Here is a 27,333-nt window from a genome sequence, read left to right as displayed (position 1 = left end):
ACCCACTGACTCTGGGGCACCTTGCTGCTCCATTTAAAAGGACGATAAAAGAAAAATGCTACTCTAACAATACATTTACATTCATACATTTATTTTTCAAATGCACAAGCTGGATATATTGATTGAAGGTGGTAAAGAAATGCGTACATTTAGCAAAAACATACAAACACCTTGGTGTATATGATACAATATTAAGATACAGCTACAGTAAATCTATGTTTATTTTGTTGTGGAGACAGTAAAGGCAATGATTGAACTTCACACAATTTAGGTAACAAGTACAATACAGTAAATCTCAGTTACAAAGGCGTAAGCAGAGCGGAGTGACATTAAGGCCCTTTGGCAGTATTTGTCAGCTTCAACAGGGACGTTTAAGGTGTCTTACAGAGGTACGAAGAGGTCAGATAGTTGTTGGAACTGCTGGTAAAATAGTTTAAAATATAAAACACTGACATGAGGGAAGACAGAGTAACTGAAACTGGAAAACCTTCCCAACAGTGATTGAAATACACCTAACAGTTGTTATAACGAAGAGCACAAACCACAGCCTCTAAAATGACCACCAAGCTGAATTAACACCTGGAAAAAAAAATCAATGAAAATCAAAATAGTGTAGCCAATTTGGTGATGAAACATTTTGTCGTAAGGCAGTTGTGTTATTTTGCCTCTGTATGTCCTCCTGAGGAAATGTACTGTACTATCAACTACCTTTACAGTCCCTAATCATGGCTTTGGTTTACAAAGATAACATTTGGCAGAGGCATAAGCTCACACTCAGGATGGAAGCAAAGGCACAGAAAGGAAGCGAAGCACAGAGTCTCGATCATCCACAGTGTGAGAGATGAACACATGTAGAAAAGAAATGCACCCTAGAAGGAGGGAAAAGTCGTCTAATGCTCAAAACCTAAAGCTGTCTCACTGAAATGGACCTACTGAAAAATGAAAACCTATACATTACAACTGATTTCTAAAATCTACATGACACTACTGCTGTGTGCAGAACAAACATGTACAGAACGGATACATTTTGTTGTCACTTTGGAAGAAATGTACACTTTTCTGTTTTCATGTGCGGCTGGCTGCAACAAGGAGATCAACAGCTGCAGCTACATCTGTCTTTTCACTGCAACTTCATAACATCACAACAGAAAAATCAACAAGTTTAACTGCAGCCATTGACTCCTCAGCCATTGGTTCATATTCTGTAATATACTGTACACACCAATATATAGTAAAGCAAGCAGAATATATAATAAAATAAAAGACACACCTCAGTTTCTATTTACAAAATACAATTTTGCTGGAGGTTTGTTTGCTTCAAATCGATACATGACAAAAAAAAAGCAAAAGCAGACAACACAGTATGATCAGCACACTACAAAATAACATACAGAAACAAACGCTTCCCTTTTGAATGCTACTGCAGCTAAAGTATAAAAAATACACTTAAATACATATTTTATACACACACTAGTTCATTTCTGTGCATAAAGCAGTACAAAGTGTTTAACAACACTGACACACACTGTGGGTCAGAATTTTTAAAAAATCAGTCATATTTTTCCTTGTGAAATTTCCTTTAAAAAATGTTTTTCCTATGTATAAAAACTCTAGAAACGCAAAGGCTGAATCAGCATTACGCCGCAACAGGTATAAGTACACAAGGAGAAAATCCTGCACTGATTAAATCTGTCATTTGGGATGTTGTTTGACATTTAAGGGATTAATATTTCCTAATTTAAAAAAGAAAACATATGATAGACAGACATAGGAGTCGGTTGCAGAGAGACAGTACAAGACAAGGAAACAGAGGAGGTAGATATGTGTCTCTACAACCAGCCTATCTGTGTGTGTGTGTGTGTGTGTGTGTGTGTCTGTGTGTGTGAATGACAGTGAAAATAGCCCCCAAAACCTTCTCTATCTGTACCAAAGCTTTGGTGTTCAGACGTTCACATGCTTTTAATAGTGTATTGATATATGTTTATAGCTTTAAATGAGGGGATCAGAGTGGAATCAAATACTTAACATTTGCCCCATTAGCAAAACTTGTGGTACGATAACGAACTATCGAGTGAAATGCTGCTAATGTCACTAAGCTGTTCTTTGGTGTTAGCGAGGATGGGGATGGTTGTCAGAGGGCTGTGAAAACTACACAACAGTGTTTCAAGTACCGTGACGTATGCAGTCGGACACAAAGAGGCACGTGCGTCGTGCGGCTGTGCGTGTTCATGTGAGTGAAATCTATGGCTTTAACAACATCACGCTAATTTGGTTTGTTGATCTAAACCAAAAAAAATAAATAGACAGAAACAAGTGATGATGACACATCTTCTCCTGGGGGAGGGTGGGGGGAGGGCGAGGGTCCTGTTTACTCTGTGATATGGTTTGTGGTGAGCAAAATTTGCACCAGCAATGAAAAAAAAACTAAAGCCATATCAAGATATACATAGTTTGACATGGACTTTGTTTTTGTATTGCTTGCGGGCGCTCCTTTTGAAGGCACATACAAAAATAAATCCTACAATTTCCCCCAACTCTCGGTTCCTGCGGCGCTGTCTAAGCCTCCACAGCAGCGACACCGTTGCTGTGGGGCTTGTGCCCGTTGGCCTCGGCGTGGTTGAGTGCCTGCATCTCCTGCTCGCCGGCCCGCTTGTCTCTGGCGTCCTTTTCCCTTTGCAGGCGTGAGCGGTGGTAGAGCAGGTAACCCGGCAACAGGAAACCACTGAGTGAGAAGATGAGCAGGCCGAGGTTGATCTGCAGGACGGAGGAGGGGAGGAAAAGTATGAGGCACAGTTTACTTTCTCTGTGTGAGGTGTGTATATGTGCAGAAATAAAGGCAAGGCAAGGCATCTTTATTTATATAGCGCATTTCATACCAAGGCAACTCAATGTGCTTTACATAAAGACAAAACATTTAAAAAAAAAGAAGAACAGCATAAAACAACATAAAAACACAGAGTTAAAAACAGGAGCAAAGAAGAATAAAAAAAAGTAAAATAAAAGAAAATAGAAAATATTAAAAGTGGCTCCTCACATAGTAGGGGTCTCCGTTCAGTGGGCCGACCATGGCGATGAAGAGCGGCTGCTGCAGCAGGGCCACCACGGCGCTGATCATGGACTGGAGGCCGGTCAGGGTGCCGAAGTGGTTTGACGGGTAGCTGTGGGACAGATACTGGGTGGTTACCAAGAGTCCCAACCAACACTTCTCAGCTTGTTATTCATCAAACGTTACTTCTCACAGATTGTATTATAATTCAATTAATGCAGATACTTTAGGTCTGCTGCATATAGCTGTTTACATATGAGATAATGGATGTACTAATGGATGTTGACATATACTGGAAATGACATACAGAGGCCTTGTTGAAAGTATTTTGAAGTTTAATATAGCTGCCTGGTATGGCAACCTGAAGGTGCAGCAAAAAAAGAAGCTTTCCTCTATAGTAAAGGCCGAAGATTCAGAGTTCCCAGGATGAGCCGGGAAATGTTTAAGAAATCCTTTATTCCACAGGCCATACAAGCTCTGAATATGTTATGATTGTTTGACTGCACCTGGCAACCCCCTTAGAGGGCTGTTGTATCTGCTGCTGTTGTTGTCTATGCCTGTTTTGCACAACATTTCAGTTTGTTTCTTGTTTCTATGTCTTTTATGTGTATGCTGTGGAGTGCTTTGATTGTTTTATGCTTTGTTGTCTTGGAGAGGCCAAAGACAAATTTCCACTACGGTGGACAATAAAGTCTTTCTATTCTTCTCTATTCTATTCTCTAAGAAACAACAGGAGTTAGAAATTACATGTGTACTATTATATAGCCTAACAATGTTCTGCATGGTTCAAGATCAGATGAATACTGATTTGAAACAGTCAGAGAAATACTTGAAAAAGAAATTGTTGGAGTGGCTGTTGAACACACATAAAACATCCCCTGGTCCTGTCACCACATCTGGTTGCTTTTATCACACTGTAAACTGCTGCTTTATGTTCTGTGATAATATGGTGCTGTGAAACGACTCTAAATGGGCCAGAAAAGAGTCTGTTGTCTCCTCTCCAGGTCTTAAATATTGTAAAGGTGTTTGGCTGAATGTCTAATTAATGAAGTGGAAACTAAAAGCACTTTTCTTACTCTGTTTTTCTACTTTGTTATAAGCACATTCACTCATAACACCATCATGACAGCCGCTTTGTGGTTTAAATGGGAAACTTTTCACCCCTAAGATAATGTATCCAGTTTCCTCTTAAATGTAATGGTGTGTTTCAGAGCTTCAGCTCTGGTGTGTGTGTGATGAAGCAGCAGCAGCGCAGCACTCACACAGCAGCGTAGAGGCCTCCGCAGCAGGAGTGGATGAAGCCTCGCACCATAGTGTGGAGGATGAAGGTCAAAATCTAAAGAGAAAATAAGAAAAGTTGTGAGAGTTGTATTTCTTGTTCCCTTGCTGCTATAATGTGTGTTCAGGTGTGTGTGTGTGTGTGTGTGTGTGTGCTACCTGTAGAGGCAGGCTGTCTATGAGGCAGCAGCAGCCGAAGGCGAGCAGCAGCAGGTTGGTGAGGACGAAGGCTCTCATGGCATTGGTCACTTTCTGGATCTTACGGTCTCTCCCACCGGGCTTTCTGATGATTCACAGACAGAGAGACGTTAACATGAAGTCATCCACAGCCATGTTTACATTTGACTTCACCACATGGAAAGGCCACGACCCGGTCCACTGACTGTGACCCATCTGCCCCCGGCGGCCTTGCTCAGTCACATATTACATGAAAGCAAAGTTTGCTTCTGGAAGGCGACCTTTGTCTGTTATATATTTCCCTATAATTAATGGGAAAAAACAGCAAAAACAACTTTATTTTACACAGCTGTATGAATGTACCTCTGCTCTTTGCCTGTGGGGACAACCTTCTCGTCGTCACACTCCTTCATCCTCCAGTCCATGATGTATCCGATCAGAGGACACGTGACCAGACACAGCAGCTGCAGCGTGCCGAAGATGGAGGAGTAGAAACTCACTGAAGGAGCGAGGAAGTAAGAAGAAGAAGAATTGTAAAGATACATCCAATAAGTTATGTTAAGCACTTACGTCTGAAGTCACGTTATTACACCACTCACCTTTTTCTTTTGCCTCAATCACCAGCTCATCGGAAGCTGAAACACGAACAAAAAGTCAGTGATGCTCACAAGTTTCACAACAACGTGCAATAAATAAAATAAAATAAAGAAAAACAGTCATCATCTGTGAGGGTGGGACACTCACGATGCTCTTTGCCGTGTGTGACCATGAACTCCAGCATTTTGTTCATCGCGCCCATGAAGAAGATGATCCTCAACTGCGTCATCCCCATGGTAACCAAACTCCACAAGAAGATGGGAGAGAAGACGGAGCGGCGGAAAGGGACGGTATCTAAGGATGGAAGGATAGGTCTGTTTTGTGTGTTTGTTTTTACATGAGGGCTGATCATCAGGATTGATTTCTCATTAGGGATTAACCATTAAAATCATAGGGGGCATACAGATGATCCTAAATGTAGAAAACAAATGAAGACTTTCTCTTCTAATTTACTCCTTTTCAGCTTTTTCAAGAACTGCAAAACAATATAAGGAGAAAGAATAATTTGGTTTGACTCAGTGACACTTTGTTGGCATATGTGACCTGTGGTTAGGAACACGGAAAAAAAAAACTTTGGGAACTGCCAGAAGCAAATATTTGCCATGTGTGTTTGTTGACTCACTGGGTGCAGCGTCATGACCATTAGGAAGCTTCTCAGTGGAGTGTCGGATGGCTCCGTTTTTCTGTCTCAAGCTCTCCTCCAGCGCCTTCTCGTCCGTCGAGGGGGGCTCTTTCACAGTGGTGAGGATCTTACTGTTGTTCACACAAACACACACACACGATAAGTCTGGAGGCTCAGGATGAGGATTCTTTATTTCTCTGCGTTAGTGTCACCGAATGTCGGACCGGCTCCACACTGACCTGTAGTCCACCTCGTCGGGTGTTGGGAAGCCTTCTTTAGGCCAGTTGAGGAAGCAGTTAAAGAAGACGGACCCAGCGAGACCCGACCACACCCACATGATCACCTGGAAGGACACGCCTGCGTCGTAGATCAACTGTAAAGAAGAGGAACAGGGTGTCAATGAGCATTATTATGTTTTTGTAAATAGCAGATGGTTTTTTAAGATGTTGACTTGGACTTGTGGGCAACAGCAGAAGCTGTAAACACAACACTGACCTATTATCACCTTGTAAAGTTTTTACGCGAATGTGTCAGAAAACAGTTGACTGTTTACACGTTCAGCGGACACGGAGCAGCTTCAGTATAAATCTGTCTGGTTTGGTCTCCACTAAACCCTGAGGGAAATATCTGGCTCTTAAACTGCTACTTGCTCCATTACGTTCACCAGATGTGTTCCTGATGTTACCTGATCAGGTAGTGAACAGCAAACAGGGTTGATGAGTGGACATCAATCACAGATCATCCTCTGTCACATTAGATTATGGTAATTTGATTAAAAAAAAAAAAAAAGACTTAGTGCAGCTTTCAAGTTTGACTATAGAGTGACTGAAATGGTGAATGATACATCAACCTCTAGATCCAACTTTTTAACTCCAGTATCTCTCAAACTTGACCACGATTATTTAGAGATGTCAACACAAGATCACATAAGATTCAAAATGTTTTATTAATAAAATAAAAATGATAAAATCTTACTTTTCCAAGCTCTCCTATGTAAAAAAGAAGTTCAACTATGGTTTTGGATTTTACCCAAACACTGACCAAAAAGGCACCATAACATGGTCACATTACATGCCTGTATGGTTTATTAGAGAATAGCATGTAGATGGTCACAGTTATTTTGGTAATGTAATCTTTGTAAGTTACCTTGACCCCGGGGAAGGTGACAGCAGAGGAGGCGTAGGAGCCGATCATCAGAGACATAACGGTGGAGCTCAGAGCACCAAACATGTTGGGGAGCTGCAAGGACAGAGGAGAGGAGACATAAGAAACACATGATATAACTAGACACAGCATGTGGAATTCATCATCACTAATAAACCAGGTTCAGTTTGACCTGGCCGATGTGAAATCGATTAAGCCTCTGTGCAGTGAACATGTGTGGTGGAGGTGCAGTGTGTTACTTTGGCCAGCAGAGGGCAGCCAGCTGCTTTGTGTCAGCAGGATGAACCAGACTCAGAGAGCTGAGCTGTTCCTACCTACAGAGTCTGCACTCAGTAACACCTTCATCTCCCTGCACAGCAGACTCATTAAAAAAATATTAGTTTCCATGTCATGGGAAACAAGAAACAAAGTCATGGCCCAGTTTGGGCCTTGACCCCATTGTTCAAACACAGACTAAGCTATACTTAGACACACATTCATGGTCTTTATTCTTGCAATTTCAACAGATTCTTTGAATTAGGATTAAAAACGTCGAAGCCGATCTATAGCCACTGCTTGATGAACTTCCCTTGGCTCTTTGGACCCAGCGTGGGGGCACGCATGACACACGGCGGAGGGGACAAGTTAGCGGGCACCAGGCACTAACACATCATACATTAGGTCGACCTATTTACAGTAGTAAGTAGCTTAGTGAACATAACAATGACCTATTGTGCTGGCAGCACACTCAGTGTCCTTTGATTAGAGTTTTAAATGGGTCAATCATGATTAAAGAATCACATGTGTGGGATTTTAGGCGTGTTGCATGACAAGCTCGCTATTCTCTTTCAACATTAACCTTGGTTGTCCAAACTTCTGCTGGCGTCACCTAATCTTTCCGCTGGGTCAGAGTTCACCAACTAGTGTCTGTGTCCCTTTAGCTACAGAGTGCACTTTTTACACGGTTACGCAGAGCTCTCTGAGGCCCGACCAAGTGACATCAAGTCAGGGTTGGAAAATGGTTAATATGCTGAGTCAAAAAAAAAACTTGGAATGACAAAATATATAATTTTGTGTACACTTGGTCCATGGGGAGAACAATGACTGAAGGCCGGACAAATTGACTTAGATAGGTGTCAGAATATGATCAAATATTTCAGTGCCCACTGAATTTTTTTTTTTTTAACTTATTCAACTTTTCAGACATTTATCTCCACATTACTGACATAACATCACCTCAAAGAGTTTACATGGCTTACTTGTTAAGCAGCACCTGTGAACTACTCACTCTGTGTAGCTCTGTTTTGAGTCTCCACCATCTCCTGAGGAAAATATCTGGGTCTGTAGCTGCTAACTGCTCTACTGATGCACTTCACCAGCAAATCAAAAACTAAAAAATGTAAAACAGTTTGTTAAAGGTTGATATAAAGGTCTCTGGAGTGGCAGCGAACTTCAGTTTAAGGTGATAATGGGTTTATTTCCCCGAGTGACCCCATGCACATACACATGGCAGCTTTAAGTAATGCTGATAACACAGTATCTGTTTCTAATCATCATGATGTTTATCGCTTTGGCTTCTCAGGACTGAATTACCCCACATGAGCACTTCTAGAGCTGCTAGTCCAACAAGAAAATGTAGGTGGAAATTTACATGGAAGGTGTGGGGAGTGGGTTTTAAAGAAGGAGGTGATAGGGGCTGCGGTGATGCCAGCCGCCCCTGAAGGTCACTGTGAGTGACACAACAATGAGGTTGACAGGCAAACAGGAAAAAAGAAGCTTTCCTGTGGATGTTTGAGAGAGCCCCACTGTCTGTGTGAGGGGAGAAAAACATCTTAGAGAACACCCGTCCTCATTCAGCGCTTCTGAGAACTGAAATACTTCACGGCCCGTCTGTGGCCACGAGATGTGCAGCGCCGGACTCTCTCGGACTGCGGAGGTCTGAGGAATGTAGGCGAGAGGGCCCTCTGAGCACACAGGGGAGAGTTTAGCATCTCTCGCTAAAGTTAAAGCAAAGATATTCCTGCGGTGCGAGATGTCAGCTAACCGATGTTTGCTCTCTGAGGTGTACGAGCTGCAACCTGAGTCCCTGTCTGAGAGGATTGTGTGCACGGTAGAGGGCAAGAGTGTGAAATGTGTGCGTGTGGCAGAGGCACGTGTGACTTCCTGTCACTGCATCCTGTGCAGTTCTTCAGAGGTATACAATACATATTTCACAGAGGGGCCTTTGCAGCAAATGTGTCCTGCGTGCTAAGAGTGCCAGGAGGAGATGTGGACAGAAACACGTGACCACATGAAGGTCAACTGGTTTCAAGAAGTCACACACAGATGGAGCCTTGGCCGTCCACTTGTCCCGACTAATCAGTCCAGGCTCTACTCGTGCTGTGCTCACTCACTTGGGTGTAGTGAGTCTTTGGCACCGAGTTTAATTAAGCCCTCAACTGCTGAGAGAGCGGGCCAAATAGTAGCTTAATGAGCGGAGAGATTTTGATGCATGAGGCTGTGAGAGGTAGATTGAAGGAGAGGGAATTGAATATAATGGGATGGGAAGGAGAGGAGAGGAGAGGTATATGAAAGATAAGGAAGGACAAGAGGATGAGTAGGAGAGAGACAGTGGGAGTAAGTTTTTTTTGGGGGGGGGGGGGTTTGACTGATCTCTCCAAGCCACAGCTGCAGCTCCCTCTCTCTCTCTGAGGAGCTCCCAGCAGGAAACCACAGCTGATTAGCGCCGGCTTCTCCTCTCCACCTCAGCTCTCCGGCTCCCTTTGTCACTGAACATCAAACCCTTTACTCCTCACAGCGTTGGCACAGCACTCTTGTCCAGCTGCAGTCAACTTACATAACTCAAAAAAAAGTGGCCACATGTCAAGACGTTGGTTCAACTGCCCTTCATGGAGGGTGTAGATCTCAGTCTATGACCGCCGCTGCTGCTCTTGAGATTTCCTTGTATTTGACACTAGGCATGTTTCTAAGAATCGCCCCCCTGTGTAACCCTCTAATGTCTTTTTATTTGTTGAGCAATTTTTAAAAGCAGCTCTGCCTCTCTGCCGGCCGACCCTGAAGGCAGCACGTGGAAGAGTGACAGCTCTACGAGGAACAGGCGGAAGCACTTGTCTCACTATGATGTGAACAGACAGGCCCCTGCACTGAGCCAATGCTGTTGAAGGGCAACCGCCGTCTGATAGGGTACAGATTCAAGGAGAGCGGCTTCATTCCTCTTCAATGGTGATAGGTGACACACAAGTTTCTGTCACGAGTGATTCTCCTCTATATTATGCAACCATGCCCTTGTATGAACCTCAGAACCGCATGGGTGTGTTCACACAGGTTAATGAGGCTAGAGATCAGCCCAAACTAATGATTTGAAGAAATAGTTGAGTAATGAGATTTGGACATTTTTCAAAGCTTATGCTTTTTTTTTTTTTTTTTGGCCAATCAGTTTTAAATTTTACAAGGGAAGAGATGCAGCCACAATGGGCTGCAGGGCACAACCTCAACCCTTTGCTAAATTAAGCAACATCCTTCACAGAACTGTTCCTGTTACATTTACACTGTGCAAACCTGAACCTGCAACATAGTCTTTAAAGATGGCTGCATTATCTCTTTTGTCTTATCTCTCTACTCTACTGTTTAAATTTACATTATCTTTTTTTTTTTTTTACTCCCATATAAACAAACCAAATACGTGCACAGACACACCTACAAACCAGGTACACTACCAGCTGTTATCATCCAGACTGATACGTAACCATATTCATTTACATACTGAACCCACTGAAACGGTCGAGTAGTTTACCCGTTCACACTGCTACCTATTTATGTTAACATCAAACTATTTTTAAAATAGAAAACATATTGAGATACATTTCTCCACTAAGGTCATATAAACACTTGAAACTGTTGACAAAAAGCAAACACCTACATCCTGAACTCCTCTAATCAGTGACTAACTACACATTTACAAGTTGTTTAAACAGGCTGTTTGGCTCGGATGAACTGGTTCTGTGTGATTCCAGTTGTCATTCTTCATTCATTCTGCAGAGACCTCTGGGGGGACAGGTGCTCAAATATATACATATATATATATATATATATATATATATATAGAAAATTACAGTTGGAATTTAGTAGACCTAGTAGTAAGAGATACGCAAAAAACATACAGAAACAAGAAGCCTGACATACTTTTTCCCCTTGTGGTTAGCTGGCGGCTATAGGCTGCAGGTGGATGACAGTCACACACGCACAGGATTTTCACTTCTTCACGTCATCTTACCATACACCTGATAATGTTCACTCACACCAGCACTCCCGTTTTGCAACGAAAATGCAATTAGCATCATTTTTGTGTTACAGTTCGTCTATTGGGTTTTCAGCATTGGGTGCCCGTCTCTCACAGCGACAGGGTCACGTCTAGGTGGATCATGTGACCAAGGGTAGCCTGGTCATTTCATTTAGCTATCTAAATTATTATTTGTTAAATATTATTCTTTAAGGGCCACAGGCAGGCTTTCATGCACGCACGCACACACACACACACACACAAAGGGGTGCAGCAGCAGCAGCAAGCCTGATCATTTCTCTGCCAGTTTTATGCTCTTGTTTGCAGCATGATTTCATGTATTAGTAGTATACACAGTTAATGTGCACACAACACAAATGCAAATAACATCTGTAGAGTGAGGGCACTGGGACATGATTTCTCGTAGTGTTCAAATGGGCCTTGAATTATAATTTCCTCACCTCAACAAATAATATATTATTTTCTTATTGTATATTAACTGTAAACATCAACTGTATCAAATTTTATGGCAGACCCTACGTTATGTCCCTTCATTAACTGACTATACAAGGACACATGTTCTTTCCATATAATTCATAATAACATTTATACTTTTTTAATCCAATATGAGCTGAAGCACGTGGTTTAAATCAGGACATGATGTGTGTGTGTGCGTAAGACACTCTATCTTTGTGCCCGAGCGTCATTTGCTCTTCAGAACAACAACAACAACAACAACAGTGTGGAGGTCAGTCAGTGTGGTACACCCAACCCAAACTGGACAGAGAGTGAGAGAGGGGGACACAGATGTCACTCAAGGACAAAGAGGAGGTGTGTTTGTGTGTGTGTGTTATACTCATTTAAATATTGTGTGTTAGTGATACAATACAAAAGAGTGCAGTGTTTTCCTGCCAAAGCTTTAATTACTGATCATTTTTACTAAAATCATATGAATCTATGTATCTACTTATGTATTAATAGCACTCCATAAGGTTTATGAGTCAGCATCAATAAAGATACAGGTGGAAATTCTAAAAACAAAAAGTCCATGTTGAACTATTCCATATAATTGAACAGTGCTGCTACTAATCTTGATTAATAAAGTAATTGAGTAATATGTGTTGTCTATAAAATACAGTCTAATAAAAAGATGCTCAAAATTGAAAACCTGAAATAAATTCAAAATATTTTGATTTTTTTTTTTTAACATATAGGCCTAGTTTAATCTGTATCTGGCAAATTACATACTTTAGTGTACTAACTTAAATTTACAACACAGGGGCGCTCCAGCGGCTCTTTGCTGCATGTATCCCCGTGATTTCCTGTCACGTCTCAAAAGATGTAAATAGTCCAAAAATATAGATTTAAAAAATGTATAATACAGTTCAGTGTCTTTGAATAAAGTTTTTTTTTTCACCTTGGCATGTGTGTATTGATGATATTTCATTTTTGAACCACTTTTCGGCCATGTGAGTAATTTATTTTTATTTTAGCTTTCAGTGAGCTATATGCACTGTGCTAATGAATATCTATTCAACCTGAGTAAGTCCACAGAGGGACACAGAGACACACTTGTCTTCTACAGTCGGCTCTCAGAGGAGAGGGTCATATGTCCATACTCAGCTTGGGCCTTCATTATCAAAACATCTGTTTCATGTTCGTCTCCCTGTGTGTACATAAGCATGCACACACATTTGTACATCCACACGTGTCATGTGGAGTTGAAACGGCTCTGTACTGATTTTCCGCTGACTGCTGGGCAGAACAAAGAAACAGGAGAGCAGGGAGACGGGGAGACATGAAGAGAAAAAAGAGAAAGGAGGACAGAAGTGAGGGAGCGGAGAAAAGACGAGACTCAGTGTGGCCTTGAGTGTTTTGAACAGAGGTGAGTGGGCTGAGCTTCGGGGAGGGTGTGTGGTTAACCGCAGGCCGTCATTGGTGGGAACACAAATGGGAGACTTTCCATCTGGGACAAGTCATGTGCAGCTCTGAGAGAAACGCCGTTAATGCGCACATGCACATATCCAAACAAACATACACACACACATACGCACACAGTGTAGCAGCAACACACAGCGCAACCTAAATACTTCCCAGGACACAGGAGGCAGCGGCAACAATAAAACACTTGATAATACTGGCACCAGCTGACACATCACACGCAAAAGCACATGCCTGATGTGAAGGTAAATAAACACAGCTCCCAGTCACAACACGCACTGTTTCGTCAGCTGAGACAAATAGAGGACCCGGCCACGCTGAGACGCTCAGCTACCTACTCCTTTGTACCAAAAACACAGTCTCACATCAGCACGTCCTCCCAATATCACTTATGTAACCATGTTTGCAGTTTGCAGCTCTATTGGACATATTGTACACTGCAGGAAAACATATGTTGTATGATTTATTTTCTTCTTTGTGATGGGGGCGGGACTAGATAAGCTTTTGCTTCTCCCGCTTTCCCTTTCGGTCATGTGTATTGTATTAATTGGATTGAGATGATGTGTGATGATGATGACTAATTGACATGCCTGAAATGAACCAAATAAATAAATGAAAAGAATCTGGTATGCATCATTTAATATATTTTGTGAATTTTCTCCTTGTTTTATTTCTTCACCTTGGAGCCAATCATTACTTTAACAACTGGTCTGTTCACATTACAGTAAATATTACATTTTGTCCTCAGTGTCCTCATCTGATTTAGACAGCTTTACATACACTATAAATAAAAGACTTATCAAGTTAACTTTACTGTAATATGTCACATACTGTGCATGTGTGAAAGCTCTCATTGTGAAATTCAATGACCATCTAATCCGATTTGTGGTTTGTATTTAGATCAACAGACAGCCAGAGGTGAGTTATCGTTTTTCATTTTTTTCTCAGGTCCAATCAATGATCTATCAAAACCAGGAGAAACCAGGAGCTGCCTTTCCCAGACCTTTTCCTTGGGAAACAACTGAACTGACTCTGTAGGAAGCCAAAGCCTACCAGTCCTACTTTAAGAGGGACAAGAGGTGTATTTGTCCACAGATGTCTGAGTGTTAACTCCTCACAATGTCCACCTGTAAAACACTGATGATGAGGGAGTGATGTGTCTCACCGTTAGGGAGGTGAAGGTCAGGCAGATGCCTCCAAAGCCGTTTAGAGACAGAGCCAAGAAGATGAGTGCTGACAGAACTGCGGAGCAACAGAGAAACACATGAGAAGAGTTCATGGCAAGTTTGACAGACAATATCTCCACAACAAGTCAAGTTCTCCGTTTTTCTTCACTGATGACACTTAAGGATGAGACAGGAAGTTGGAAGTGACAAAAGAAATATCCTCATGTCCACCAGTTACTTTTTCATTCTTACTCTCCTGTTTTTTTGTTTTGTCTTGATTGTTGTGTTTCTGTAGCCACATCTCTAAGTTGATTCTTTTAAACTCCTATGGGCAATTAGGACAATGTAAATATTATAATAATTCATAATATAAATAATAATGCGGAAGAAGCAGCTGGTGGACGAGCTCAATAAATAAAAGGACTAAAATATTGCATTTACAAGAGGGTGTTATTATCTAAAACTGAAGTCACACCTTTTTTCTGAAAGTACAAGTACGTGACTGCAATGGCTGTGATGGGCGATGCCATTCACTAGGTAGAAGGGTGAATGTGAAAAAATGTGCCGACAGTGTTGCGGCTGCCCTGTTTACATTTTTGCGCACCTGCACCTGGTGCAACAGCTCAACTGTCTGTCTCGAAAAGCAGCAACACGGACCACAATGTCCTAAAATTAGCTTTTAGCAGTTCTTCTGAGAGAGTATTCATACTTTAATGTAGTCATGTCATGTGTTATACATTTGAATATACGTAGTACACATATATACGTGTTAACATAATAGAGCAACATTTGAAAAATGTCAGAGTGTACGTCTGACAGATCACCAGGAAATTCCAGCCTGGGACTTAAAAGAAGCCGCAGATGTGCGTTGTTACGTGTGGGAAGAGCATTGTGTCTGAGCTGTGTACAGTGTGTTATATAATATAAAGTAACGTCAAAATGGAGAATGTCGCTCTTCTGGCCCCTTGTAATCTGAAAGTAAATCATGACCTCAGGTGGAGAACATCCACCTGTCAGTCCACATTCAAACCAACCAAAGCTTCACAGTGTGTGATACTGACGACATTTGTTACATTTCTGACGTCACACTGTGCAGTTGATTTAATTGATATGGAGCGTTACGTGTTGGTGCTTAAGTTTATGTTTGTTCTCACCTTCAGGGTTGTAGGCAGACCCGGCCATCATAACACAGGACATCCCGAAACAAAAGCTGCAACGAGACATTGAGGACATTTTAAACCCTTGCTGACTTGTATTATAACATTATTGCAGTGAGCTGAAAGTCACACATTTACAGTTTGTGTGTGGATATACAATTGCAGCACAGAAACCCCTGCAGGGCCGTGCTGGAAACATCTGATATGCAAATGAGCCCAGAAAACTGTGAGTGTGTGTGAGAGCAGCACAGGTGTGGAGTGGGTGAATGACTGGAAAATGCTATGTCCTAGATACTGGTGCATGCATATGTGATTACTCACATCCCTGCCCATTGTCACAGCTTGTAAGAACGTAGAATTGTGTTGACATTTCCACACCCAGAGGAATTCACTACTATACGCTCAGTAGCGCCACACCTCCGCTCAGTAATTTAGTCTCTCCTCCTACTCTGGGAATGTGATCGGTCAACTTTTTCCTCCCCTATATACTGTATATTCTGAGAAGTGGTTGACTTTTGAGTCACACAGCTTTCATTCCTCATTCTCAGCGTAGCATTAATAATTAAGTTGTTAATTACGTTATTAAATCTCCACAAGACAATCCAAAAGGAAAAGGTTTATTTGTCTGTGAATTGTACTAAACATTCAACATTAAAACATGTCAGCCACACTAAAATGCAAATTTCCCTACACATTTGACACATCTGTGACGATGCCGACGAGACTTACCTGCCCACCAGGCGTAGAGGTCGAGGCCCAAACTTGTCCATCAGGATCCCGAGCGGCAGGGTGGTGGCGCTGAGCAGGAAGGAGCCGATGGTGAAGCCCAGATTGAGCATCTCCTCCTGGTCCACGCAGCTGAACCAGACCTCCGCCTCGCCGTCAGAGGAGTTCCCCGGAGATACAACTATGGAGTCATTCTCTGTAGAAACGAGTGGTAAGAATGAGTAAATAGAAAGTCCAGGCAGTGCAGGTTTCAACTCAACAGGACCTCAACAATGGATTAGGAGCTCAATCTGGTGCAAAGTGGAGATGATTAGGAAAATAACAAACAGAAAAGAGACATTTCATTGTTGCTGTTCATTTTACCCTTTACACGTTTGAAAAGAGCTTACATTGATTTGAGTCAAATGCCAAACAGGATAAAGACTCTCTGCTATTCCACTCCCCTTTCAAATAATATGGACTGTGTATGGACATTGGTCATTGGTGTAGCATTATCAGTGTTTCTGTAGCAGCTCATGCTTTATGAAACAGATTTCTGTTAGATGTTATCAATTAAAATCAGGCTTCAGATGTTCATTTAACTAGGCGAAATGAGGATGCACCAAGGATGATAAAGCAAAGTTTGTATGATTTTTGATCTCTGTGGTCTTGCACAAACAGCAGATACAAATTCAGCGATGCTGATTTTACCTGTGCACAGGTGGGAGTAGAAGCCCTCCCTCTTCAGCATGATGAGCAGGGAGCCCCAGCCAAGCAGGACGGCAGAACACAGCAGGTTTTCAATAACCGCCGTCACTGCCATCCACCAGCGCCTCCTGTAGGCCTGGAGGAGAGAGGGCGACATCGCTGCTGCTCTGTGAAGGAGGGGGGGGCAGAGAGAGGGTCAGAAAGAGGTGAATTACCAGGATAAACATCTATGAAATAAACAGCCAACCAAATATTCTCATGCCAAATGAATCTAGATAGTTGCCTCTGAAGATTTTTTGCTTCGCTCTGTTCTACATACTGTTTCCACTGATGAGTTCTGTTGGTAACAAGTTAATATTATTCCTGTTCCAATCAGAGAGGAGCGTGTTAAAGGTTGCCAATGTTGCCATCTTTCCATCTATTGACTCCACTAAACAGAAAAGCGTGATATTTCATCATAAGGATAGAAGTAAAAAACAGCACGCATATCCTTGTTGCCCAATGTTTGGTGGGTGCTGGACCAAAAGACGTAACATAAAGGTAAAGAAAAGTCCGCAACACCAAAGGAGCTCCAATGCAATTTATTGAAGCTATGTCACATTTCGAGCACCAACGGCTCTTCCTCAGATGTTAGACTGGTTTAATAGCTCCTTTGGTGTTGCAGACTTTTCTTTACCTTAATATTTCATCACAAGGACACATCACCTTTTCCTCTCAACCTAGAGACAATGCGAATGTGACAAGTCATTGTTCTGTAAATTGTTTCCTAAAGCCCAGTTGGGTACCTGACACCTCAGCAGCTCACACACTGTGCTGTCAGCCGAGCAGCTCTCTGCTTTTGTTTTGGAAATAGGGTTTGCATTTTAAGATAGGACAACATTTCCTTCTGAAAGCAGCACAGAGATGAATTGACGGGTCTTTAAACAGCATGAAAACGCAGTTAAGTGCTTGGGTTTATCTGTCTAGGTCAAGTAAGGTAAGAGGTGATTCTGGCTTTATGTAAACATCACACAAATAAAACGGGAAACTGATGACATGACTCATCAAATAAACTCAGGTTAGTCATGACCACCTCAAAGGTACACAACTCAGGCACAGACACACACAGGACATGTCACAGTCATTTCAACCTGATATGAGTAACAGTCATGGTCATCCTATGGTGATCTCTCTCTCTCACACACACACACACACACACACACACACACACATCTGGCAACAAAACACAAAAGACCCCAAAATGAACCAGCTTTTCCATTCAGTGTTGAGCCCAAGGAGAAGAAGGAAGGAACAGAGGGCGGAAAAATCACAGCCGCTGGCGGTGAAGGTCTCCAATAGGAAACACTTTCAGTAGTTCCTAATGAGGGCATCTCCTGTGCGTGTGTGTGTGTGTCGGGGTGTGTGTTGGTGTGTATGCATGTGACTGGAGACAGAGACAGGATCTAATGGGGACAGATTTGTCTCTGTGTGTGCCCATGAGTCTTCGTATGTGCTCAGGGGCCGTGCGTGTAATGCGATTATCTACGGCCCAGTGAACCGGCTTTGTGCCGAGAAGAAAGTCTGAAAAGGGGGATTTCTTTGTAATTGACACCCCACAAAGAAAAACCCACTGAGTGCACACGCACACACACACACAAAAAAAATGAGGTAAGAGGGTGCTCATTGACCCTTCTCTGTGAATGTATAACACACCAATTAACCCGTTAATTAAGAACACACACTTAACGGTGCACAGAGTACAATGTGTATAAAAGTACACAGAGTCAAGGGGGTTTGGATATGGGTGTCTCTCATCAGAGGTGACAGTAAAAACTGACAGGAAAACTAGGGCAGCAACTAGGCCTACTGACTGTTTCTGAATCAGACAATCTGCCCGTTATTTTCTCCATTAAATGTTTAAGCCATTACACATCAGTAAATAGTCAAATAAAATGGCCGTCACAACAAGCTTCAGCAAATCCCCGAGGTGACTTTGTTGAATGTCTTGTTTTGTCAGTCCAAACGGCCAAATCTTCAATTTAATGCAAGTGAATAGATTATTTAAACTGTCATCTCAGCAGTCATGCAAATCATCTAACAATTAGATTTGACTCATTTGACAGACACTTCTACTAAAACAACTAACAAGTTCGGAACAACACTAACTCTTCAGTAGAGCATGAGACCGAGTGAGTGCAGGGAGATCAGGGGACAGGTGCACCAAAGTGATAAGAAAACACAAGTCATGGCAATATCAGACTCTTAAAGTATAAGAGTTCAGGATAGATGGGTGCAGACCCAGAACTGACTCTGAAGGCGTCATTGGTGATTTAGACTAAGATTGTGACTTTTTCAACTTGCTATCAACTAAATCAGACTATTAGCTCTAATAAACACTAATGAAGTAAAAACAAAAAAGAACAAAAAAAAACCATGTAGATTTTAATCTGCTCTTTACACCCAGGTGTTAATCCAGGTTTTTAGGCTGAATGCCGACTTCTGCCCGTGGTCGTCTGAGCTTCATTAATCCTGTCTACACTTTCAGAACCAACACACTCAAAGACACGGGGTCTTGTGACTCTGTTTAACATATTAGCCTCAGTATGAAGTGTGCATACTCTAAAAATCATGTAGTATTTGTTCATGAGCGGATGCAGCAGAGTGGACAGACAGAGCAGTATTTCAGACTCAACTGGACACAGTCCATTAAAGGCCTAAGTATAGAGGCTGCTGTCACATGGATTGGATTTTCCCAGTGTCGCGGCTGCACCATGAGCATCAACACACAATAAATGCTTCACATTGCATCCAGGCTCATGACGGACATTGCCCAGGAGAACACAATGTTGTAAATACAACTGGGAGTCTGTCACGAAAACAGAGTGCGTGTCTGTAAGAAAGGCCGAGGTATCAGTTGCTCGTCTTGTGCTCAGGTTATATGACCACGTGGACTGATGCAAGACACACTAGTGTTGCAAATCCAACACAACAGCAGCCTGGCCCGATGCCACCACCTCCACCTTTGCTTGTTGTCACACATTCTTGTGTTGCTTGGAAACCTCTTATGGACAGTGGACTGACAACTATTAACTACGCTGTGGTGTACACAGTCAGGAGTGTCCCGGTGCTGCGAGCGAGCGCGGGAAAGTCAACCCACCACAACAACGACCTGCAAACAAGCCAAAACATGACACCTTTAAAGTTGGCAGGCAGCTGTGATCCACTGAAGGATCACTGCTAAGTGTGTGTGCGTGTGTGTGTGTGCAGTAAGGAGAGCAGGTGAAGTCTGCTTTGGGAAGAAAACCATATAAGGAGGCTGTTTCCTGAAATACCTGACTGATGCAATATAGACTGAAGTGTTTAGTGTTCAAGACCATGGATAAGTTGTGTGCTCATCATCAGGCTTCATGACACTTTGGGTCAGTGTTATCCAAACAAACCGGCCCAGCTCACACTTGAGCATGGTTATACATATTTAATTCATCACGTGTCTTGCTCTCTTTCAAGTCTAGCTGCTGCTGCTGCTCCCATCCAACCATCTTTTTTCTCTCTCTCTCTCGCGTTGATGTTTCTGACCTTGACCAGCCGTGTTTACCGACCTCTGCGGGACACAAAGGGCCGCAGGGCAAACTCTTTATTCTCACAGGTTTCCAAGAAAATAAACTACGCGCCCTAGGAGCCTCTGCTCCCCGAGGAGTCCAGAAGAAGCAACCCGCCCCGGAGCCGCCTGCATGGCCGGCCAGCAGCTGTCCCCCTCTCCCCGCGGCGAGCATGACCCCAGCCCCCGGCCGGGTCCGGTTACCGGCTGGAGGAGGCCCATTCACGTGCCGTGCGAAATGTCGGAATTCAGCCCATTCCCCCTCTCGGTGATGCCTGCTCAGAGGGGCAACAAGGGCTGAGGAGATTAGGCTGCTCGATAAGCTCGTTGATGGTGAAATTGCTGATTGATACTGTACATCGGGTCATTTGAGAAGCAAAGAAAGCTGAAACTACAACAACAGAAAATTGATCCACATAAGCCTCTTTGATGATTGATTGACCTTTTAACATCATTTCTTACACAGCCTACCTACATGAATATGAATATTTGCTTTACTAGTTTTGTTTTATAGTGAATTGCAGGTGAAACTATTTGAAAAACTCTACTTTGAGGCCAATAAACTAGAATTAAATAAAACATTTCTGACTCAGTAGCTACCAGCTCCTCAGGATCTGCTGCATAGCCTACTGGGAATTTGGATGAATGAATGAATGAATGAATGATGAATGAATGAATTGGTCAGACAAAATTAACCAGGTGATTGCCCCCTGATCTTTTTCACAGACTGACATGAACCAACTAATCAATAATGACAGTATTGACAGGTAAGCTAGCTACAACTTTGGGATAATCCGTGAAACAGATCAATCGTGTCTGTCATCGTGGTGGTTCTAGTCTCAATTGCACAGTTTCTCCTGCGAAGAAAATCCACTTAAACGCGTTTGCTAACTCTTTTTAAAACATATATTAGCCTATTATTAGGCTATCTGTCTTGAAAACTAACTAACTAACTTTAATGGGTGCACGTGAAGGCGCCATCCGCATGTTATCTTCCTGATGGTTACCCGCCTGCGTCTGGCTCAACATGATTTACAAAAAAGAAAAGAAAAAAGAAACAAGCGACAGAAAAGGGTGTTTGAAATAAAGTTAAATACTATACAGTGTGTGTAGCTGTGTCCGTAGACTACCACAGACCCCGTCAGTCAGTTCACAGCAGCAGCAGTTTACTATTTAGCCGTCGAGAAGATTAGCTAAGAAAATACAGTAAAAGCCGCATTCAGTTACTTCCTACAAAGCCTCGACATCCACTCGCTGCTAAATACCGACACTTTTACTCTTTGTGACACTTTCATACCTTTACTAATACAAACAACACACACACATCCGCGCACACACACACCCACACACACAAATAGGCTACTGTACATAGAAACACACACACATCGCATACACAGGGAGCCATTTGTGGAGTTTGAGTCTGACTTTTTGTTGGTAAAGTTGTGTTGTTTCATCCATGAGACGAGATGCCACGTGTGACTGTGAGCAGCCGGTCGGTCAGCCTCATGCCGCCACTACACACACTTTATTACAGTTAATACTACACTTATTAACACAGCAGCAGCAGCAGCACAGTGGAGATTTAAGGTGGAAACGGTCTTTTACTTACTTCAGTTGTTCTCAGAGAGGAGAAATGCTGGAAATGTGTCTTTTGTTGAACAGCTTTTGTTGCTCACTAAGTGAAAGTCAGATTATTAAAAAAAAAAAAAAAAAAAAAAAGATCTGCTCACAGCTGATTTCTGTTTGGCTTGATTAATAAACAGTGTGAGCCTCAATCCCCTGAATTAAATCTCTTCCTCCCTGCTTCCTTTCTTCCTTGTGGAGCTCTCGTGGTAGTTTCCTGAGAGGCTCCACACTTCTTTTCTCTCTCTGGTTTCATTACACACTCCCCTTCTCCTAATTTGACTTCCCTCTCTCTGGCCCGCCAAAGGGGTGGAGAGAAGTCACCACCCTTCATTCATGCTGTGCAGAGGGACAAATGTCTTTACTCCACTCACTTCAATGCAAATGTCTCACTCAGTGCCTACAGCTGTGAACTATTAGAAGCTCCTAAGACAAAAATGTGGCGAATTCAAATGAGCTATATGCATCAAAAATTAAGCCGTAGCCAGACATAAGGCATGATATTGCTCATTGTTAAATAGATGTTGAGCTATAAAAACTAAAATTAGACAGTAGGTACAGATTTGCAGTAGGCTACTTTATACCTCACATTTCCCTGACAGTTGCAGGGTACGTATGTTAATGGACATTTGTTTACACATGTAAACAAATGGAAAACTGAGGCTAAAGTCTCTGCTCCCTGTGTAAATAACACTCACTAAGCAGGAAAAACACACATTTCAGTTCACCAAAGCAAATTAGTTCACGCATCCAATTGAGCAATAACACAACAAGATGTTTAAAACACCCTGCTACTTTTACTACTTTCATAATTTTACGTTTAATCGAGAGTGTAGTCTTTATTACAACAACATATAAAGGTCTCAACCATTATTGACACTCAAAGGCATGGCAATAGTGTCTTGTAGGCTAATCTTCTGTATTTACTGTAAACTAAATTAACAAGTGACTATGTTTTTTGTTATATTTTCCAGTTTATTTATGACCTTGAGCCAACAGATTCTAAGTATTCAATGTTTAACGTGTTTACATGTAAAACTAAAAGGTGCCGTGAGGAGTTTACCTGCACAACAACAAACAGGGTCTCTGTTTACATTCAGTATTTCTCTTCCCAGCGAACTGTCTATATCCTTGAGGCCTAACAACTAAACTTTCCAGTAAACCAGTTTTCTTAACATCTAAACAGTCCTTTAGACTGTATTTATTGTGTTATTTATTCACAAGTTATTCATTTGCCTCATTATTTTCACGTTATCTATTAAAGCACTGATAGTCTACCACAAAAGGTTGTTTATAATTACTATTATTATAATTAAACCACTGGTGGGGGTGAGTTATTCCCTAAATAAATAACAATAAACTCACTAAGATGAGCTAATAATTCTGACAGAATGTGAAGGGATTTTTAGAGGTGGTAGGTTATTACTGCATGTGAATTTGTGAATGGAAAGACAAACACGTCCAAGGCTAAAATGAAATGAACACACTCTTGTTAAATAAGAAATTCCTCAGCTGAAATCAGAATTTACATACTGTAAAAAAAGGGGAAAAAAAAGAAAAAAGCCATGTTGGTGCCTTTCCAAGCTGTGAGTCTCTGCTGCATTTAGGCCTTCAGATTTATTGGGGTATCACAGGAGGTCTCTGGCCCCCAAGAGGTAAAGGTTGGGAACCTTTGGCCCCCGAACAACACTTCAAACACGTAGATCCTGCTAATTTAAGGCACAAATGAGGCCTATTGGTAATAAATCTTAAAATATCTGTGAGTGCAAATATTCTTCAAAGAGGAGGAGTGGTGTGGATCATCAGCTTATATCAGCTTAATTTTTCCTGTATGTGCAGAACATTCAGCCTCCATCTTTTTTGCTTCCTTGGATCCACAACTGAGAACTAATAATTCTCAACTAATTCAGGTTTCCATACAAAAGCATTAGTCCTTCATGCTCTGTACTCACACCACAAAAGAAAAATCTGCTCCCTGCTGGGCTCACCGGGGAAGTGTCCAGCTTTCCATTTCAAGCCTATAGCAATTTGCCATAGTTTATGCTGCATATTCACAGCTACACACTTGGTCCGGAAAACATTTGTTCCAGCTGCAGGGGCAAATCAGGAAACTATGGGCCCCAATTTCTTAATAAAATAATCCTCTTGGAATTTGTGTGAGCTCTCTCCAGCTGTGGGCACCTGGAAATGTGACCTTTAACCTCACCTGCAAACCGCAGTGACCATGTTAACAAGTCCAAGTTGGGTCAGTTTAGACTCAGGTTGACCATAATGTACTTTCCTCACAGTGGGGTAACCTACTGAAATATGTAGCTGAGCGACTGTGCAGAGAAAGACCGAGGCCTGACTGATTCTGCAGAAACAGCTAGAAGCAGGGGGAGTTCATAAACTAGTGAAAAATAAAAATAAAATGGTGGATTCTTTTTTGGAATAAGCTATATCCAAAATACTAAACAATGTTAGAGCCATTGCAATGAATTAATGTATTTAACTTTCTGACTAAGGCTCAAAGCAGCTTCAGGTCAGTAGACATCTATTCAACAAGTGCAACATTTTCTCCTGAAATAACACGACTGCACCAACTGGCTTCACAACGAACCCCTCAGAAGTATATAGGTCATGTTTCAGACGCTATGTCCACGTTTCTGTGATTTAGTTCGACAGTCATTTCTCAGGCCTCACTGTGATGTGTATATTGGATTATAATGTGTGCACGTTGTTGCTGTGGTGTAACTCCCCTACAAGTATAAGCGCCAAGACTGAGTTCTCTAAAATCAGAATCGAAGGCATTTTGTGAGGATTGTGAATCTCTCTCTTTTTTAAAAAAACACTTTCATATCTGTCCAGTTTTCACCTTTCTGCAACATTTGTTTAAAGGTTTGTATTTTCAAAAATGGTTTTCAATATTTTCAATTCTGGGTCTTTATCATCCAGATAAACTACTTTTGCAGTAAAATATTTTTATACAACCATCCATTTCATAAAATAGACATATTAAACGTATGACAAAACATAGTTTTGCTTTATTAAAGCATAGCATTAAGTCACACAACTGATATTATGTTCATTTACTATATTATATAAAAGAAGAAATATGGATGCATGTTTTATATTTGCACTTGTCACTTGCCTAAATAAATATATGAATGAATGAATGAATGAATGAATGAATGAATGAATGAATAGTGAGGTAACATCTGCGGACCAGGGTGAGATCAAGTCCATTGCTCAGTCTATTTCTTCTGAGCAACTGAGCCTCAGAGGGACGAGTTGAACAGGGCCACAGACAGGAATGACTCCCTGTGGCCCCGTTCAACTCTGCAGTGCGTCATAACTGGATTTTTTTTTACATTTTAAATTTGGCAGTGCACCAAAAATTCCCACTGTTTCAACTTTTTCTATATGGAGTCAGACGCTTATTATAGTTCTCATCAAACTGAGGAAAGGAAACATCTAAGGATAGAAACTGTTCCTTATGTAGCTGTCTGGACTCTTGATGGACTGCTCCACCTGGAGGACAAGCTGCAGTACTGATGAGGGATTCAGGCAACAACTACAGGAAAGGATACAATATTAAACAGAGCGATCAGTGAACATGTGTTTACCATGCACACATATCCAGTTTCATGCAGGTCCCTGATCTCCTAAAAGCCAAAAGACTACATCACTCTAAATGCACCTTTTATTTTCATGTTGAAGTGATCTTATTCAAGAAGTTGGGCTTTCATTTGAATTATTTAAGAAAGAATTACATAATAACTTTGAATTATTATCAAAGCTCCCAGTAAGAATATCATATAGTGATGTTATCGTGATTATGGTTCTTTTTTTAGACATATCACTGAGAGGTCAAAGTTTAGGTCAACTTCAAAGCAGCACCTGAGAGGATGCAGTATGTCTCCGGAGGACGTTTCAGCCGGTCCACAGTCCGTCTGCTCACTGTAGCTACATCCCCCTTTCCCCAAAGCAAAACTGCACTTTTAATGATGTGCAGCATGTACACAATTAGTTAATGAGTGACACATCTGGAATAAACATAAGGAAATCAGGCAAAGGAAAAATGTATTAATGAGGTCTTTCCGTGCAGCTAGAAGTCATTAAGATGGTCACAGTCTCAAGACGTTAGTGTGACCAACTGCTACAAATTACAGCCATCGTTGCTGCTTTCTGTGCATCTCATTCAGCTGACGATGCACAGTGAAGCGAGGTATCAAAGCCAGTCATTTGAAGAAGTGTGCAGGGACACATGTGACACACACTCTTTGATTCTTCTCCACAGATGTGTCAACACCAGAGATTGAAGAAATTGTTTTATCACCACGAGCGACTGGCAAACTTGGACAAACAGAGCAGCGTCTGGTGAGTTAAATGAGGACATCTGACGTCCACGATACACCAGGAGCAAGTTTAGACTGATTCATGGGTGAAGTATATAAACCAGGCACAGACGGATCAAATTCAGAAAGAAGTTCAGAGACTCTTGAATGGACGACAAAGGGAGCTTTGCGAAATATTCCAATTAACTGACTTTTAGGCGACCAATGTCAAGAGCATTGCAATTGATTATCAAAAATAAATAAATGTTAAAATCTAAACTAAATAAACATTTCATGATCAACAATGTAGTCATTTCTAAACTGGTGTTTTTATGAATTGTATGTTGAATAAATGGTAATACTCAAATACACTCACATGTAAAATATACCTGTACATTATTTTACTAACAAGAATAAATTAAATTCACAATTTACGCAACATAGTCACAACACCAGTCCCTTATCTGAACCAGGACCTTTTGTATTTGGCTTTTTTTCCCTTTATTATCAAGTTATCATCTGTTGTTCTCATCTATGATGGCGCTTCAAAGACAACTCTTGTGCAAACCATGGATCGTAAAAAAAAAAAAAAAAAAAAAACCTGCTATGCATTAAGATTTACACTGAGCAGTTTAAAAAGATCAGTTTCACAGTGACAGATGAAGGTTTTCATCGTATGTACAAGACATGTCTGTTTGATGGAGGAGTCCAAAAGATGTGAAACCCAAAAACGGCTTCTGAAATGTCACCGAAATCCGAGTCTGAAACGATACGAGTGGCCTTTTGCATTGGCTTCCTATAAAACATGTGAGGCTGAAGTGAGGTAAGTATATATTTCACATCCTGTTATGTTCCACTGCAACGGTGAATACAAAGTATGTTTTTCATTTGGATGCAGAAGGCAGCCAAGAAAATACCCACTTTGGGAAACAACGCAAAACCACTTCAGTTCAAAAAGCAGTTAACACTTTTCTACATAACTTTTGCAGCCAACATGT

General features: G+C 41.6%; 1 protein-coding gene across 1 annotated transcript; it reads right to left on the bottom strand.

The window, feature by feature from the left end:
* Window positions 1-74: 74 nt before the first annotated feature.
* Window positions 75-22,287, bottom strand: slc43a1a (solute carrier family 43 member 1a). Its single transcript, XM_085789725.1, has 15 exons — window positions 22,006-22,287; window positions 16,823-16,986; window positions 16,136-16,328; window positions 15,404-15,459; window positions 14,249-14,325; window positions 6,867-6,959; window positions 5,960-6,093; window positions 5,721-5,851; window positions 5,246-5,392; window positions 5,101-5,136; window positions 4,865-5,000; window positions 4,484-4,607; window positions 4,309-4,382; window positions 3,035-3,158; window positions 75-2,754 (listed from the first exon to the last, which is right to left on the bottom strand). Exons 2-15 carry the CDS (start codon window positions 16,974-16,976, stop codon window positions 2,557-2,559), a joined length of 1,677 nt encoding a protein of 558 aa, XP_085645851.1. The 5' UTR covers window positions 16,977-16,986; window positions 22,006-22,287; the 3' UTR covers window positions 75-2,556.
* Window positions 22,288-27,333: the final 5,046 nt, after the last annotated feature.

The sequence above is a fragment of the Trachurus japonicus genome, chromosome 10 (assembly GCF_045865225.1).
Source record: "Trachurus japonicus isolate A0001 chromosome 10, Traja_1.0".
Taxonomy (NCBI): Eukaryota; Metazoa; Chordata; class Actinopteri; order Carangiformes; family Carangidae; genus Trachurus; species Trachurus japonicus.
This window is presented reverse-complemented; position numbering and strand designations above follow the sequence as displayed.